The sequence below is a fragment of the Schistocerca americana genome, chromosome 7, assembly GCF_021461395.2.
Source record: "Schistocerca americana isolate TAMUIC-IGC-003095 chromosome 7, iqSchAmer2.1, whole genome shotgun sequence".
In the NCBI taxonomy this organism is placed as follows: domain Eukaryota; kingdom Metazoa; phylum Arthropoda; class Insecta; order Orthoptera; family Acrididae; genus Schistocerca; species Schistocerca americana.
This window is the reverse complement of record NC_060125.1, coordinates 620,765,185-620,783,523: the sequence shown is the minus strand read 5'-3', so window position 1 is coordinate 620,783,523 and position 18,339 is coordinate 620,765,185. Positions and strand designations below refer to the sequence as shown.

Genomic DNA, 18,339 nt, shown 5'->3' with positions numbered 1-18,339 from the left:
AGCATATTTCATAGCTTGAGACCCAGATAAAACTGCAAATAGACCACTGATTATGAAGTACCACTACTAAGGGCATGATGCAGACATTAAATTTGTTGTCAGCTCAAGATAACAATTTAGAGTGGAGCAGAGCAACAAAATTATGCTTTGTGCCCATATGGAAATGAATACCTGAGAAATTGATGAGACTACTTTTCATGAATGTTCATGTACACAGTGTATGTCTACAGACACAGACAGAGCTGGTTCTCAGTAAGATCAATAGATGTTAGGAGTATGCAGACATTCCAAAATCTCAAAATTGTTGATGGTGATCTTTCAGTGCTTTATTTCAGTGCCTATAGGTTACTGAAGTCCTGTTCCTCATAACACCGTAACTGTACTGCCGTTCCACTTTACCACCAGTGATATCTGCTCTGTCAGACATGTCTGACAGAACAGACACCACATTTCAATCAATAATGGTTCAGTCATGAGAAAATTATTTTTAAAAATTAATCTCTATGACTATTTCATTAGACTAATAATTATTACATCATCCTCTGCGAATAAAGGCCTTTTCTATTCTCTCCACATCCGTGTTGGACAACATGCATGTTTTGCTCTCCAACTACAATTTTTACCTGTCCCACTCCACACCTCCACCTACCGCCAAACTGAGGATCCCTCGGTCACTCTGATTTGTTCTATCACACCTTCTTTCTTTGACTCCAGTTGTGCCATAAATTTCTTTTCTCCCTATCTGAGTTAGTAACTCTTCGTCAATTAATCTATCAATCCATTCAGTCCACAGCATCCCTCTTTAACACAACATTTCACACATTTATGCTCTTCTCTGATTCAAGTATCATCTAAGTATTACTTCCACATAGATGTAAATGCCAGACAAATATTTTGAAAAAAAACCCTTCTTTTTTACACTTAAATTTATATCTGAAGTTAAAAAATTTTCCACTGTCAGGAATGCTTTTCTGGCTACTCTCAGTCTGCTTTTTACGAGGTAAGACAATAACCTAATAACACTGTGAAAAAAAAAGTTGCTTACCATTTTAGTCAAGTTTAGTGTTGTCTCCTTCAAAGTAGTTCCTTACTGATTGCACATACTTTCTCCAGCGCTTCTGCCATTGATGGTAACATATCTGGAACTCATCTTCTGTAATATCCTCCAAGACCCTCGTCACAGCTTTTTGGACATCTTGGGTTGTATGAAAATGGTGTCCCTGGACCACCGTTTTGACTCTTGGAAATAGGAAAATGTCGCATGGAGTGATACCTGACGAATCAGGTGGCTGTGGTAGTACTGAAATTTGTTTTGAGGTAAAAATTGCTGTACTGACAGCAGTATGGGATGGCTTATTATCATGATGCAGAATCCAACTATCAGCAATGTTGGCACAGACACGAATAACTCTTTTACGAAATCTTCTAAAATTTCTTTGTAGTAATATTGGTTAATTGTGTGTCCACTCTTTATGAACAATTCCCTTGGAATCAAAGAATCACACAAGCATGCATTTCACATTTGACTTTGACATGCAAGCTTTATTTGGTCTGGGTGATCCCTTTGAGCACCATTGCGAACTTGTGCTCTTGACATAACCTCCTCTCGAAAAGCCTTCTGATCTTACCATAAGTTGTCGTCGGGTTTTCACCCAATTTAATCCAAAAAGAAATGGCATACCATTGCGCAATATTATGTGGTTCCATTTGCGTGACGAGAGACACAAACACGTGTTAACTTATTTCAGCACAACAGTTGAATCGATGTGCCACTTGGACTAGAAGCAGCTTATAGACCAAGGTGAAAGATATTGTGCCTACGCAAGCCTGTAGGGTTGCCACACCTTACAAAGAACAATCTCATTACTTTATTGTCACACCTCGTATATCCTCTCTACTTCAGCCATCATCAGTTATTTTTCTGTCCAAATAGCAAGATTCATCTACTAGTTCTAGTTTGTCATTTCCTAATTAATTCTCTCAGCACTGATTTCACTTGATTAATTTCCACTATGCTTGTTTTACTTTTGCCGATGTTCTTCTCATGACCTCCTTTCAAGGTAACATCCAATCAATTCAAGTTCCCCGCCGGTAGTACAATTTCATTGGTCCTTCACAATTAACTCAATGTACAGATCGATGAAAAAAAAAAACAGTGATAGGCTACATTCCTATATCACTCATTTCTCAACTACTGCTTTCATTTCGTGTTGTTCAACTATTATAATTGCAATCTGATTTCCCTACAAATTGCTGAATACGTCTGACTCACTGAATTTTATCCCTGATAGTTTCAGAATAAATGAGCTTAGACCAGAAGGCCTTTTCAAAAGTTCTGTCTAAATCTACAAATGCTGTAAGCGTAGGTTTGCCTATCTTCTAAGGTAAACTGTAGGCTGGAGACTACATCATGAGTTTTTACATTTCTCCAGAAACAAAACTAATCTTCTCTTGAAGTTGACTCGTCCCAGTCTTTCCATTCCTCTCCAAATAATTTGTGTAAGTAATCCAAAACTATGACTGTTTAAAATGATGGTTCAGGAATATGCACATTTGATAGCACCTGCACTCTATGGAAATGGTATTACTACATTCTTTTTTTAAGTTGGAAATATTTAGCCTTTCTTAAATATCTTGAATAGCAGGTGGAATAGTTTTGTCATGGTTTGTTCTACAAATGATCTCAGTAATTCTGAGGGAATGTCAAGTACTCCAGGACATATTGTTTCGACTTAACTGTCCAATGTTCTACCAAATTCTTGTAGCAATATCAAATATTTAATTTCGTCCTCACATGCTTCCCTTTCCATTTCTACAATACCTGTTTCTACAACATCTATCTGTCGAAATTGGTGGTAGTCAGAGGGAGCAATGCCTGGAGATTATGGTGAGTATTAATTGACAGGTTTTGTAGTTAGGGTCAAGCGTTGTCATGCTGCAAAATCACCTTCACATGTCTATCGCTTTATTGTGGAAGTTTGTCTTTCTGTGCTCGGCTCAAAAGCATCGACTGCTTTCGATAACAGTCACCAGCAATTGTTTCCGTGAATTTCAGTAGTGTCGAAAACCTTCTCTCTTCAAGCGCCATGCCATTTTTTGACATCAAAATCCTGAAGTGTTGAAACCATTCTCTGTACGTTCTTTCACTAATAGGTGACTCACCATAGGTGTCACCCAGTACTTTTTTAGCTTCAGCCGCAGATATCTTGATGTTGGAGCAAAAAACTAAAACATCCCACAAATGACGAGTGGCTCGTAATTTGACATATTCAGTCAAGAATAGCTTTATGATGCAATCACGAATCGACTAATATTTTGGTGGCGTTATTTTTAGAAATTTCTACGCTTATTGTATGACACTTACGACCCACCACCTGCACCACCATTTGCCACTACTGCCATCTATTGCAAAACAGTGGAAGCAAAGTTGTAGACCTGATGTTATGTAACCCATACGAAAGCTTACAGTGTACCCGAGCCTCTTCCAAGTACACAGCCACCATTTGCGATTCTTAAATCGAATGATAGCAGTGATTAAATCGTGCCCCGTGGGCAGAGAGTACTCACGTTGGCGAAGTCTAACAGGTGCTCAGCGACGAGGTCGGCGAAGTCCCTCCTGGTGAGGTTGTCGGCGGCGACGGCGGGCCAGAGGCGGCGTTCCAGCAGGAAGTGTCGCAGCAGGCAGAGCGCGCCCTCGCCCGCCGCCTCGCCCACCATGAGCGCCGCCCCCGCCGCCCCCGCGCCACCACCCATCCAGCGGCGCACCGCGCGCAGCGGCTCGGCGCTGAACAGCTCCCCGTCCAGCACCGGCCGCCACCGCCGCCCAGAGGCCTGCGCCGCCGCCGTCAGCGCCTCTAGCGGCGCCTGACGCAGGCACGACACCGCCTGCAACCACAGCAGCGCAGCTCACTGACGACATGCCGGACAGTTCGCCATATGCCAGAGAAAACTAGTAGTAGTAGTAGCAGTAGTAGCTTTATTCATCAGTAGATCTCTTTTACAAGAATATTACCCAACGAGTTAAAATTTCATAGAGTGGCTGAGATACTAGTTACAGCGCTCCTAGCGGCAACCAACGCTAACTCGGTCACCATGTTCTCCTTAGTCAAAACATTAGGAAAGCGTTACTGTTGTTTGTGTTGGAAGTGTGTCAGCTGTTGTGATATTACTGCAATATTTAACTTTTCTAGTTGACTTTTTTGTTACAAAATATAAACTCAACATGCCTGCAGTGTGTTCAGCGTTCAACTGCACAAATCGCAGCGATAAAACAACAAATATTTCATATTATAAGTAAGTATATTAGTACCGATATACGACACACGTTTTTTAATGTTTATTAAAGAGTCATTCGCATTGGAACTGTAATTATGCTTAAGACAAATGCAGGAAAGTAATTTATTTATCGTTGATTACAGATTTCCTTTAAAAGATAAGGAAATTACAAAAATATGGGTTATAAATATGAAGCGAGAAAACTGGTTTCCTACTACAGCCAGTTACCTCTGTTCAGCTCATTTTGAAGAGAAATATATGTACCACACAAATGTCCAGAGGCGCCTTTTGTCAAAAGCAGTACCTACTATCTTTAACTTTCCACCACATTTACAAAAGCAAGATAAAGTATTACGACCACAACCCAGAAAGCGATCTTTCGACAATTTGCAAGATAGTGCTGTTACAGTGACATCATTAGCACAAAGTAAGTCAATAATTTAATTTTACTCCGTGTTCTTATTACTTTGAATTACATACTTTCTATTATAATCTTATGGTGCAACTCTGTTATAAACTTATGATGTAACTGCATTCTTTCAGTGCATGTCGGACCCACATCTACACTCCTGGAAATGGAAAAAAGAACACATTGACACCGGTGTGTCAGACCCACCATACTTGCTCCGGACACTGCGAGAGGGCTGTACAAGCAATGATCACACGCACGGCACAGCGGACACACCAGGAACCGCGGTGTTGGCCGTCGAATGGCGCTAGCTGCGCAGCATTTGTGCACCGCCGCCGTCAGTGTCAGCCAGTTTGCCGTGGCATACGGAGCTCCATCGCAGTCTTTAACACTGGTAGCATGCCGCGACAGCGTGGACGTGAACCGTATGTGCAGTTGACGGACTTTGAGCGAGGGCGTATAGTGGGCATGCGGGAGGCCGGGTGGACGTACCGCCGAATTGCTCAACACGTGGGGCGTGAGGTCTCCACAGTACATCGATGTTGTCGCCAGTGGTCGGCGGAAGGTGCACGTGCCCGTCGACCTGGGACCGGACCGCAGCGACGCACGGATGCACGCCAAGACCGTAGGATCCTACGCAGTGCCGTAGGGGACCGCACCGCCACTTCCCAGCAAATTAGGGACACTGTTGCTCCTGGGGTATCGGCGAGGACCATTCGCAACCGTCTCCATGAAGCTGGGCTACGGTCCCGCACACCGTTAGGCCGTCTTCCGCTCACGCCCCAACATCGTGCAGCCCGCCTCCAGTGGTGTCGCGACAGGCGTGAATGGAGGGACGAATGGAGACGTGTCGTCTTCAGCGATGAGAGTCGCTTCTGCCTTGGTGCCAATGATGGTCGTATGCGTGTTTGGCGCCGTGCAGGTGAGCGCCACAATCAGGACTGCATACGACCGAGGCACACAGGGCCAACACCCGGCATCATGGTGTGGGGAGCGATCTCCTACACTGGCCGTACACCACTGGTGATCGTCGAGGGGACACTGAATAGTGCACGGTACATCCAAACCGTCATCGAACCCATCGTTCTACCATTCCTAGACCGGCAAGGGAACTTGCTGTTCCAACAGGACAATGCACGTCCGCATGTATCCCGTGCCACCCAACGTGCTCTAGAAGGTGTAAGTCAACTACCCTGGCCAGCAAGATCTCCGGATCTGTCCCCCATTGAGCATGTTTGGGACTGGATGAAGCGTCGTCTCACGCGGTCTGCATGTCCAGCACGAACGCTGGTCCAACTGAGGCGCCATGTGGAAATGGCATGGCAAGCCGTTCCACAGGACTACATCCAGCATCTCTACGATCGTCTCCATGGGAGAATAGCAGCCTGCATTGCTGCGAAAGGTGGATATACACTGTACTAGTGCCGACATTGTGCATGCTCTGTTGCTTGTGTCTATGTGCCTGTGGTTCTGTCAGTGTGATCATGTGATGTATCTGACCCCAGGAATGTGTCAATAAAGTTTCCCCTTCCTGGGACAATGAATTCACGGTGTTCTTATTTCAATTTCCAGGAGTGTATTTCTGCTGACCGCAATTACTGTCTACCAAGCCCCAAGAAGTTGAAAACACAATATAACAGAGTACAAGCAGAGAATGTGCGACTAGAGAAGCGGATAAAGCAAATGAAGCAACTTAGTGTACGACACAAAAGAAGAATAGTGCAGTTACAGACTTTAGTTGCTGGTTTGAGAAGAAGGCTACAATCCTGAAATGTCAGAAAAACGTTTCGTTGAGGATCCAGACAGAAGTGTTGCAATTGATGAGAGGCTCCTTATTTATAAACAATGAACATCTTTTTACAGAAACTGAATTTGGTGAAGAAACCCATTATGTTAAACTGATAAAACTGCTGCTCAAACATTATTTTGTATGTCGAATAAATCACTTATGCAAATCAAAATCATCTGAGCAGAGAGGTAAAGTTGTGAGACAACTATACACGAAGCTTATTTTATTTAAAGGTCAGTGAAAAGACTGGAAAAATACGAATGTCAGTTAAAACATTGTAAAAATTAAATGTAGGCCTAAATAAATTATTTTACTTTTCTTGTAGATTATTATTGAATTAGTATGCTTGTGTTAACTGCTTGTAACACATATTTCAAATAAATTCTCGTTCACAGTGTACTTGTTTTTGAGGCTTTGACTGTTTACTTTGAAATAGCGACAAAAATATCGCATTTCTGCGCCCGTTACTGTTTCTGATAGTTAGCCACAGCATGTTTAGAAGTTTCACCGTAATATTCTGGTGGTACCTGCTCTAATTGCATTAATTTATGGGCAACAAGTAACGTTATAGTGGATGGACAGACTTATTTGAGTTGTCTTGTAGTGTTATCTACATCGAAAAGTTTAGCCATATTTCGACAAAAACATCCCTTTTTGCTGTCAGTGTACACTAAAATCACTGCTGTCTATTGCTTGTTTTAGAAAAAATAAAGCTAGTATGGGCTATTTCAAGTAAGTCAAACGCAGTTACAAGGGGGCGGGACACAGCAGACGAATGCCTTGACTAAAGAAAACATGGCGGCCAGAACTTCAATTTGCTTCAAACATTGCGGACCTATAGCCACTCTATGAAATTTTAACTCGTTGATATTACCGCAGTCTAACATAACAGTCGCGATACTTCGCCTCGATTTTGTTGCCTACCGCGCCAGCAGCGCCACAAGCGGCCCGTAATTTAAACAGTGAGTTCTGCGCGTTCGTGAAAGCGAATAGTGGTTGTTTAATTTGATTTCTACAACGGTTTTTACAAGCGAGAGCTTTTGTAGCGCAATAAATTGCAGCAACAACAGGAAGAAGACACCACAGCTGTCTTTTTTTAGGTTTCCTAAGGATCCTGAGAGGTATATACTACCATGTTACTAAACTGTATCGTCAGGATTCACTTACAAAGTACATGTGTATTAATCATTAATGTTTCGTTTTGGGAGCAGAAAAGGGCTAGTTAATAGCAGACGAGAAGACCTTATGAAAAAAGACCCACTTTACCTGTATAATGGTTCAAATGGCTCTGAGCACTATGGGACTCAACTGCTGTGGTCATAAGTCCCCTAGAACTTAGAACTACTTAAACCTAACTAACCTAAGGACAGCACACAACACCCAGCCATCACGAGGCAGAGAAAATCCCTGACCCCGCCGGGAATCGAACCCGGGAACCCGGGCGTGGGAAGCGTTACCTGTACAATAATATTACGTTTGTACAAAAGAAAATATTGCTTTGATTGCTTCACTTGCGAATGGGACGAGGTTCCTTTAAACTTCAGATTACGATCGGATCGATTGGTACACCCATAAACAACGCAAGCTGGTATTTTTGATGAAACAATTACTTCTCCACAGGGCCTCTGGGAGCGGCACGCCTAGGGGGCGGCAAATTCAGCCAAATCGCTTTGATCGGATTCGTTTCAATGTCTCCATATCTGCGTCACACAATTATTTAATCCTCTCCTAAGAGTGCAATGAATATCTGACTGCTGAATGAAAATACGAAACCTCTGTATGTTGGAACCACATTAACAACGGCAGGTATTCTTACTTGCGAAGGAACATCCCCAATGGAGATATTACTCTTACTAAGCAGAAGCCGGCCTCCAGACACCTGTTCCAGCACAGGGAACTCCGTGGCTTCCCGGCAGGTGCATTTGGACTGACGAAACTCCGCCCTCCATTCACTTGTTCCGAGCCGTTACCGTGATACAGAAAGCCGCACATTGTTTGTTGATTGTTTACTGCAACTTCTGAGTGCTATCAGCGCACATTCTTTTAGTTTTATAAAATATAGGCGGAGAAAAAAAGCGTCCATATGGTGGGTACGGTTTTCTATTTTAATTGTATTAATTTCTAATACTTAGTATTCTCTGTTTTAGCACGTTAATTGCTGACAGCAGTGTCTATACAGAACTTAAATCCTCGATCGAACGTAACGTTGTCCCAAAGTGGCCGCAATTCACAGAATGGTTCAAATGGCTCTGAGCACTATTGGACTTAACATATGAGATCATCAGTCCCCTAGAACTTAGAACTACTTAAACCTAACTAACGTAAGGACATCTCACACATCCATGCCCGAGGCAGGATTCGAACCTGCGACCGTAGCAGTCGCGCGGTTCCAGACTGAAGCGCCTAGAACCGCTCGGCCACATCGTCCGGCTCCGTAATTCACCTTTGACACTAAAAATTAAATATTCGCTGAAGTTTATAACGTTTGTGGAGCGATCAGTTAGGCTAATTTACTCTAATTTCCTTTCCTATTGCCTTTTCGGAGTGGCAATATTTTTTATTAGTAACGCCACTTGGAAAACGTCATTTGTACCCAGTAAGTAACTGTACGAATGAAGGACTTTTAAGCAATAGTAGCACAGTTAATTCTCAAAATAATGTAGGCAACTTATCTCCTTTTAAAGGAGGAGGACGTAATTTTGTGTCAATACACATTTGATTCTTGTGGTAAGCTGACTTTATTAAATTTTGTCAGTAATGTAATCATGATTTATAACTTTCTGATTTCTAATCTATCACAAAAAGGTTCGTACATAAGCTCAACTGTCTTGACAAATTTTGACGCTCTGTAGGATCAGTTCAATGCCCCCGCCCATACAGCTACATATGTTTCGTAAATTTCATTCGTTGTGTCATTGATACATGACCTGCTACTTTCTCATATTACACTGTCTGACACAAACTAGTTTTTGATGTCATTGGCCTACGTCATTAATATCAGAATGAATATCCAAAACGAGTTGTTCTGAGTTTTATTGACATACCAATACGCGTTTGAAAAGAATTGACATAATTTTAGTTCGATTTGTGGCCCCGAATCGAGGAGAAATGACGTAATTTTATTGTGATTTATGGCTTTCATTCGAAGATAGATGCCGTAATTTTCGTACGATATTTACCGTTTGATGTAGCACAGTAGCATATGTTCACCAGCCGCGACTGACTATAACCCCATAATGCAGCAGCGCATTCAAAGGAGAGGTGACTTACTTAACAGTTAACAGCAGAGAAACATTACGTCGCACCTTTTCCCTGGCTGCTTATCATCTCCAATATATCACCGATATTCTCACTGTTAAACGCAACCGTATATGCAGGCAGCGTCAGCCAAAAGCGAATCCTCGTTTTCCAACTAATTGGCTATACTATCAACTAATGTTAAAACAGTACAGTAAGTACATTCCGTATTGCATTAACATACATAAGATTGGTTTCGTATTTAGACAAATTAATTCACTCCGCCCTTCTGGCTTTGTTGCCAATTGTAACCTAAATTAATAAACTCTTCGTACAAGTTAAGAGACACTGCATAGCGTTATCGACCACGTTCTGCATTCAACAGCCACTGACACGCCGGGAAAATAACGAGTATGTCAGAAGTGGAAGGAAATATATATACGCTCTAAAATGCCTACAGTAACACAAAATAAAATATTATAGAACAGAAGAGTGAGCGTTTCATCTGTTTGTAAATTTATTCAACCAAGTACCAACAAAAAATTTCATTAGTTTCACCCAAAAATCGTTTCAGGGACCACAAAAAAGAAAAAAATAACCTTCTGGGGCTCAGTTTCATAATCAGAAACGAGAGAAATAAAGGCAAAAAGAAAAACTGGCAGGTTCTATTACGAAATTTTTGACCAAATCTGTAATCGTCGGACAGGAAGCTCTTGCCTCTGCCACGTGCTCGACGTCTGGGTCTGAAACTACGGAAGCAAGTGAAGACAAGACAAGACATGATGCGCTCCTAATCCCTCTGGTGGTCTCAACGAAACATTGACACGTGTGATGTTTCTGCTGAAGAATCTTCAGGCAGTACAGCAGCAGTTCGTGAGGGTTTGACTCTTAGCGAAAACCCAGGGCTTTGGCCTCTTAATATTAATCTTGTTAATATTTTAATTAAATGTTAATGTTTAAGTGTATAATCATAGTTATCCAATTAACGACGAGGGAAGAAAGTTTGCTGACACTTAGTACTATAGAAATCATGCTAACGGAGAAAAAGTTAAAAGAGACTGGCTTCTTTACTCTTTATCAAAGCATCCAATGTATTGTTTCTGTTGTGAAACGTTTGGTAAAAGTGTAAGTAGTCTGTCTGATGCGAATGAATTCTCAGATTAGCAGCATTTATCACTGACATTGAAAAGACACGAAACAAGTGATTCCCACAATGAAAATTTGAAGTCATTGGTACAATTGAATAATATGTCACAGACAAAGAAAAGACTGTAAATGAGATGCAACTGAGACTAATAGAGAAGGGAAAAAAGCACTGATGTGATGTACTAGAAACGATTATTACTGTTATTAAGTTCTTGTCGCGACAATATCTGACTTTTCGCGGTTCTTCCCAAAAAAATATGTGAACATGATAACGGAAATTTTTTAAAAGCAGTAGAGAGACGCTGGCATCTTTTGATTCAGATATACAGGAACATATTCGCAGAATTGAATCAAACTCTGACCCAAGTCGGATGAGTATGGCCCACTATTTAGATCACATTAAAACGATATTATTGATTAACTAGGCACAATGATAAGAAACATATTTTGAAGAAAGTAAGAGATTCTAAATATGTTTCCATCATATTAGACTGCACATCAGATGCAAGCCACACAGAACAAATAACAGGAATATTTAGGCATGTTTATCTAAACCACACAGACAAGAAAGTAGAGGTATGTGAACATTTCATTGGTTTCTGCCCGATTATCGGCTCAATTGGCGAGAGTCTATTAAATTTCGTTTTGAATTTATTTTTTTAATTGAACCTGGACATTCAAAACTTGCGTGCACAGGGTTATGATAAAGGCTCTAACATGAGTGGAAAACACAACGGACTGCAGAAAACGATTTTGGATATCAATAAGCGCGCATTTTATGTTCCATGCTCGGCTCATAGCTTGAATTTAGTGGTAAATGATACAGCAAATTTTCTCACGAGACCAATTTCCTCACCATTATTCAAGAAATTTACGTCTTCTTTTCAGCATCGACAATTAGGTGGTCAGTCATTTGCAAACATTTACCAGAGCTAAAGCTAAAAATCCTTAAGTGCTGCGAGATGGTCTAGCAGAATTGAAGCAACCAAACCATTACGGTTCTACACAGAAAACGTATTTGATGCTCTGTTGGAAATATCAAGCCTCTTCTAGTTGGGATTACACCACCAGTCTCAAAGCAAAGTCACTTATTTTAAAAATTCAAAATTATAAATTCATTTGTTCTGTTGTAATTTGGCAAGATGTTTTGAGCGAAATTAATTCTTTAAGTACAATGATGCAAAACCCGACGATTAATATTTGCATATGAAACTTACAGACCATTCCAGAAATGAAACCGATTCCAGAAATGAACCCGACATTGACGGTACTGATTTTAAGGTTTCTTTTCCTAGAAAATCAGTCGTTTGGACCATATAACATTCTTCGATATCTTTTCAAAAATGATTTAATATCAACGTTTCCCAACACAGCAATAGAGCTAAGAATCACCAGTCACAGTTGTATCCGGTGAAAGATAATTTTCGAAAATAAAAGTTATAAAAAAACTACCTAAGATCAGTAATGCATCAACAGAGGCTTACAAATTTGGCTATTATTTCAATAGAACACGAGATCTTAGTTTAGGCACTAAACAGACAATAGAAGATTTCGCAGTTATGAAAGCAAGAAAAGTTCAATTTGTATGAGTATATGTAAGTGTCGAAGAAACTTTCACTCAAGTCAGCAAACAAGCTAGAATTAAAGTATTCTTCGATTTGCTAACAGTGATTTTCATTTATATGTAATAGCTAATGAATTAGTATGTAAATGGATTTTCTTTTTGTAAAAATTATTATTAAAGAAATTCTATACCATGAAAATGTTGTGGGGAAGGCTAACCAAAGACTGTGCTTTATTGGCAGGACACTTGGAAAATGTAACAGACCTACTAAGGAGACTGCCTGCACTACGCTTGTCCGTCCTCTTTTAGAATACTGCTGCGCGGTGTGGGATTCTTACCGGATAGGACTGACGGAGTACATCGAAAAAGTTCAAAGAAGGGCATTATCGCGAAATATGGGAGAGAGTGTCACAGAAACGATACAGGATTTTGGCTGGACATCATTAGAAGAAAGGCGTTTTTCGTTGCGACGGAATCTTCTCACGAAATTCCAATCACCAACTTTCTCCTCCCGAATGCGAAAATATTTTGTTGAAACCGACCTACATAGGGAGGAACTATCACCACTACAAAATAAGGGAAATCAGAGCTCGTAAGGAAAGATACAGGTGTTCGTTCTTTCTGCACGCTATACGATATTGGAATAACAGAGAATTGTGAAGGTGGTTCGATGAACCATCTGCCAGGCACTTAAATGTGAATTGCAGAGTATTCATGTAGATGTAGATGAAGAAAACGCCGATGACAAGTCTTTAATACGAGTGTAAAAAAAAGTTTTGTATGGGGAGGGGCAGCAAATCTGGTTTGCACGCGGGCGCTATGGGGGCAAGCAGCTTCTCCACACATACAGGGTTGTGATATGTACGAGAATTCTCGTACGCATTGTGATATGTACGAGAATTCTCGTACGCATACGAGAAGTTCGTCATTTGTACGATGTACGAGGCAAAAGTGAATATCGTACACGAACATACGAGAATTTTGCCTAAAACTTTTTTTTTTAGCGTTTAATCCGATTGATAACTGGAGTCGTTACAGACGACTTACTCTACCCTATCCTATCCTTAGTCTACAGACATCACAGAGACATACATGCCCACGGGGGAATCCGAACCTTAGTAGTTACGGGCTCGTGGCTCGTGACACCACACCAAGTCGTGTGGCTATGGAGGCGGATCCAAATTTTTTACCAAATATACATTATACACACTTGCTTGGAAAATAATCAATTCATCTGTTATATTTTAAAAATGATTAGAAACTGTTACGAATCCATGCAGTCTCTGTCAATCAACAAATTTCAGGCAGGAGAGAAAGCGCCAAACTACCGACATGACAAAACGATTGAAGTCGAGAATGAGGCTTAGTTCAAAGCCTGGCCCTGGAAAATAAATTAAATAAGCTAACAATAACGAATCACTTTGCTTTGCATGACATATTTCACTCAGTTCGAATTGTTAAGTTTCAGAAATAGAGCGGCCAACGACTCTCAAAGCACTAAATGGAACTTTAATCGAATATTATTGGAAAGCAATTAACAGTAGACCTATAATTACCCTACAATACTGTGGAATTGTTAAGAACAAACGAAAGACATTTCATCAGATGGTATTGTTTCGTCTTCAACAAACGATACTCTTAACAATGCGTATTTCGCGTATAGTCATTACGAGTACGTTTAGCTGAATTCATTTACTGTGTAGTTTCTTTTTGTAAGTGTTTCGGGTTACTGTGTGTCACTGTGAGTGGAGAAATGGGAAGTGACAGTGAATATGAAAACACAAGCACGAGACTTTCGTGCACCCCGGAGAAAAAACGGCCAAAAATAGGTGAAATTTCGAAGACAGAACGGCCTGTCCATCGAGAACAAAAATTTCGTGATGAGTGGCTACATATGCCAGGTTTACGTAATTGGCTGGTGCGCGATGCAGATATTGCAATACCAGCATGGTTTCCGAAATCCAGAATATTAAAAACCATTCCAGAAGTAAGAAGCACCTAAACATGCTGCAGTCTGCTACCGTGCGACAGCCTTCAGTTGCTCAATTTGTCACAAACGCACAACCAGTTAAGAGGAAGGTTGCTAAAGCTGAAATCAAATTGTCAGCATTCTTAGCAGAACATAATGTGGCATTTTTAGCTGCTGGCCATTTAACCGGTTTGTTAAAAGATATTTTTCCAGACTCGGATATTGCAAGGGCAATGACTCTTAAACGGCACAAAGCACGTGCCGTTGTTTCTAATGTTATTGGGGCGTCACACAAAGAAGTGTTGGCGAAAAAACTACAACACGCCAAATGTAGCATAATGACGGACGAGTCCACCGATATCGGAACTGTGAAAAATTCCTGCGTGGCGATCCGCTTTTATGACAAAGATTCAGGTGAGTAATAATAAGAGCTATTTTTTGAAATAATAACCAAATTAATTCTAAAATAAATTTTCCTGTTAAGTTACCACTTTGTATCACTTCTCCTTTTACAGGTTGGTTAGGTTAGGTTAGTGTTTTTTAACGTCCCGTCGACAACGAGGTCATTAGAGACGGAGCACAAGCTCGTGTTAGGGAAGGATGGGGAAGGAAATCGGCCGTGCCCTTTCAAAGGAACCATCCCGGCATTTTCCTGAAACGATTTAGGGAAATCACGGAAAACCTAAATCAGGATGGCTGGAGACGGGATTGAACCGTCGTCCTCCCGAATGCGAGTCCAGTGTGCTAACCACTGCGCCACCTCGCTCGGTTTTTACAGGTTGTATTGAAAGTAAGTTTTGGGAGCTATACAAAGTTTATGAAGATGGAGACTTAACTGTTGAGAAAGCTTCTACTACAGAAAATCTCTACAATGGTGTAAAAACGTTTCAACAGCGTAACATTCCATTTGCCAATATTATTGGCTTTGGAGCAGATGGTTGCAATACTATGATGGGAGATCGTAATTCTGTAGCAAGCAGATTCCGAGATAGCTGCCCGGGAATTTTTGTAATGAAGTGTGTTTGTCATTCGGTGCATGTATGCGCAAGCGAAGCGTGCAAGGACCTTCCAAGAGCTTGTGAGGACCTCGCGAGGAATATTTATTGTTTTTTCAAACCCAGTGCGAAGAGGCAGGCAGAGTTCAAGGAATTTCAGGTATTGTAGCATTTTATATCTCATAGACTTTATTTTACGTTCGATCGTGTGGAAATAGGCTAAACATTATGTTTTATTCCAGGTATTTTTAAACTTGGTTCAGCCGGCCGAAGTGGCGTGCGGTTAAAGGCGCTACAGTCTGGAACCGCAAGACCGCTACGGTCGCAGGTTCGAATCCTGCCTCGGGCATGGATGTTTGTGATGTCCTTAGGTTAGTTAGGTTTAAGTAGTTCTAAGTTCTAGGGGACTAATGACCTCAGCAGTTGAGTCCCATAGTGCTCAGAGCCAAACTTGGTTCAAATGGCTCTGAGCACTATGGGACTTAACATCTGAGGTCATCAGTCCCCTAGAACTTAGAACTACTTAAACCTAACTAACCTAAGGACATCACACACATCCATGCCCGAGGCAGGATTCGAACCTGCGACCGTAGCAGTCCCGCGGTTACAGACTGAGCGCCTAGAACCGCTATTTAAACTTGGAACCACACAAATTACTACACGTTGGCTGTCAATGACCGCGGTTGTTAGGACAGCGCTGGAAAACTGGGATGCTCTAATGCTGTTTTTTAACCAAAAATGGCTTTCTGAGCGAGTTCTAAGTGCTGAACAAGTTTTTAACTGTTTACATGACTCCTTTGTAAAAATGTGTTATATGTTCTTAGAGTGGATACTACCAAAATTTACTACTTTCAACGAGTATTTCCAGTGTAGAGCAGTAGTAATTGTTGACCTTCATGACAAGATTAGAGCTCTCTATACAGAAATACTCCTGTATTTCATGAAACGCACTTATGTCATGGGAAAAAATCTCAGCGATGTTGACCCAAAAAATGCAGCTAATCATCTGGAAGATTCACAACTGTATTTGGGTGGGAAAATTCTGAAAAACGTTGGCACACCAGAGATAAAGAATCACACACATCTTATCAAGGATATTTATCATCGATGCAGGAACTTTCTTGTGGTGAGTACACCTCGTTTGCCTGAAATAATATATAATTTGTGTTTTATTGTTTTCTGTACATTTGTGTGTTTATGTGTGGCATACCTAATGAGAGCTATTAATTCTCAAATATTACAGACAGCTTCGTGCCAGATCAAATTAAGGTATGATATGGAAGATAAAGTGGTGTCCAAACTAGCGGCACTCAAACCTACAAATGCCCTGTCACAAAGTTTCCGAGGTACAACACCTTCACTCATGCCTTGAATGGAACTTCTGCCACGTATAATTCCTCCCTCAGATCTCGATTTAGCACAAACTACAGATGACCAGTGGAGGCGTCTCCCTCTGGTTTTGGCTTGTCTCCCAGACTCACTACAAAAGGAACAATCACCGGATAAAATGTGGAATATATTAAATAACGAATCTGAAGAATTTAAGGAATTGAGCGTTTTCGCTCTCTCAATTTTTAATTTACCTCATTCAAATGCAGACTGCTTAAGAGTTTTTTTCTAAGGTATGTAAAGCAATGAAGCTAATAACTAGTTAATAATATGATTTCATACTTGTCAGGTTATTGAAGTTTCATGTTCAACTTCAGGTAAACCTTATGAAAACCAAAATTAGGAACAGACTCCAAACCAGTACACTGAATGGAGCACTTTTTGCCTGGGAATGCATTAAAGAACGACAAGGAAACAACGGGACATGTGTAACGTTTGAGCCAACACACGAAATGTACGAGAAAATGACGTCGGACAAACTTTATAAAACGAAACAGGAAGAAGAAGATGTAGACATCGAATTTGTTTCATAATTACAAACTCCCGAGGCAGGATTCGAAACTGCGACCGCATCAGCAGCGCGGTTCCGGACCGAAAAGCCTTGAACCGCTCGGCCACAGCGGCCGGCACTTCTGCCAGTATTCGAAGTTAGAAATACCAGTTACTTTAGTTATTTAATTCCCCAGGCATGTTACAATTTAGTCTAGCCTGTCAAGTGTGGTCGCGTACGTTTTCTCACCAGCATCAAAACTGCACGTATTGAGAGCTATTTGCTGTGTAGTTTGGTACCTGGACGGTGAAAGTGAGTGTATGAGGGATCATCCGCCTTACGAAAAATATCTAAATGTATTAATAAATTATAGCACAAGAAGTAACAATAGACTTTATTGATGACCAAAGCAAAATTCATTGTGGATGGTCTTGAGGCAAAAGTCGTATGGTAAATTCTCCACATTCCCGAGAACAAAGAAAAGGAAACGTGTCATCTAAACATTTCAAAATATCTACATTTATCTGTCATGAAAATATATATTCACAAACACGTCAAACAACATTTAGAAGTTAGAAAAAAAGCTCCTTTTCCCCAAGTGGTTCGAGTATCAATTAAAATTATTACGAAACGTCGCTCACAGCATTTATTAATAAGGTATAAAACAACAATTTGGGAATACTTTACTTAAAACTGAAATTCTGCGTGTACAGAACGTGAAAAGCAGTTTTTTTTTCTGTTACCTGCTTAAAAGCAAACAACAAAAAACCATTGAAGATACTGCAACTTCAGCGAAACAAATCTGGGTAAAAAAGAAGAAAAATTGTGTTTGCTCAAGGCAGAACATACGCAAAAACAAGCTTAATCCTGTCTCGTGGGTCAAAGCGAGGCTGACAACTCTCGTTTAATAACGCAGAGGATTAATCTGGGTCCACCAATAAAGGGTTCCGATTAAATTCGCTTAATTTCTCTTTGCTACACATTGCCAAGAGTGTGAATTCCGGCCCCAATCACGAGTCTGATTTTGTGCGATAAGGAAGGTCCGAATATGAGCTGGAAGAATCAACAAGCATGAC

At 40.9% G+C, this 18,339-nt stretch overlaps 1 protein-coding gene across 1 annotated transcript in view; it reads right to left on the bottom strand.

The window, feature by feature from the left end:
• The window catches only part of LOC124623151 (cholinesterase 1-like), a 267,903-nt gene that overhangs the window by 12,680 nt on the left and 236,884 nt on the right, over positions 1 to 18,339 (bottom strand). The window contains exon 5 of the mRNA XM_047148941.1: positions 3,568 to 3,885. Coding sequence (XP_047004897.1) covers positions 3,568 to 3,885 — 318 coding nt within the window. The remainder of the gene's footprint in view (positions 1 to 3,567; positions 3,886 to 18,339) is intronic.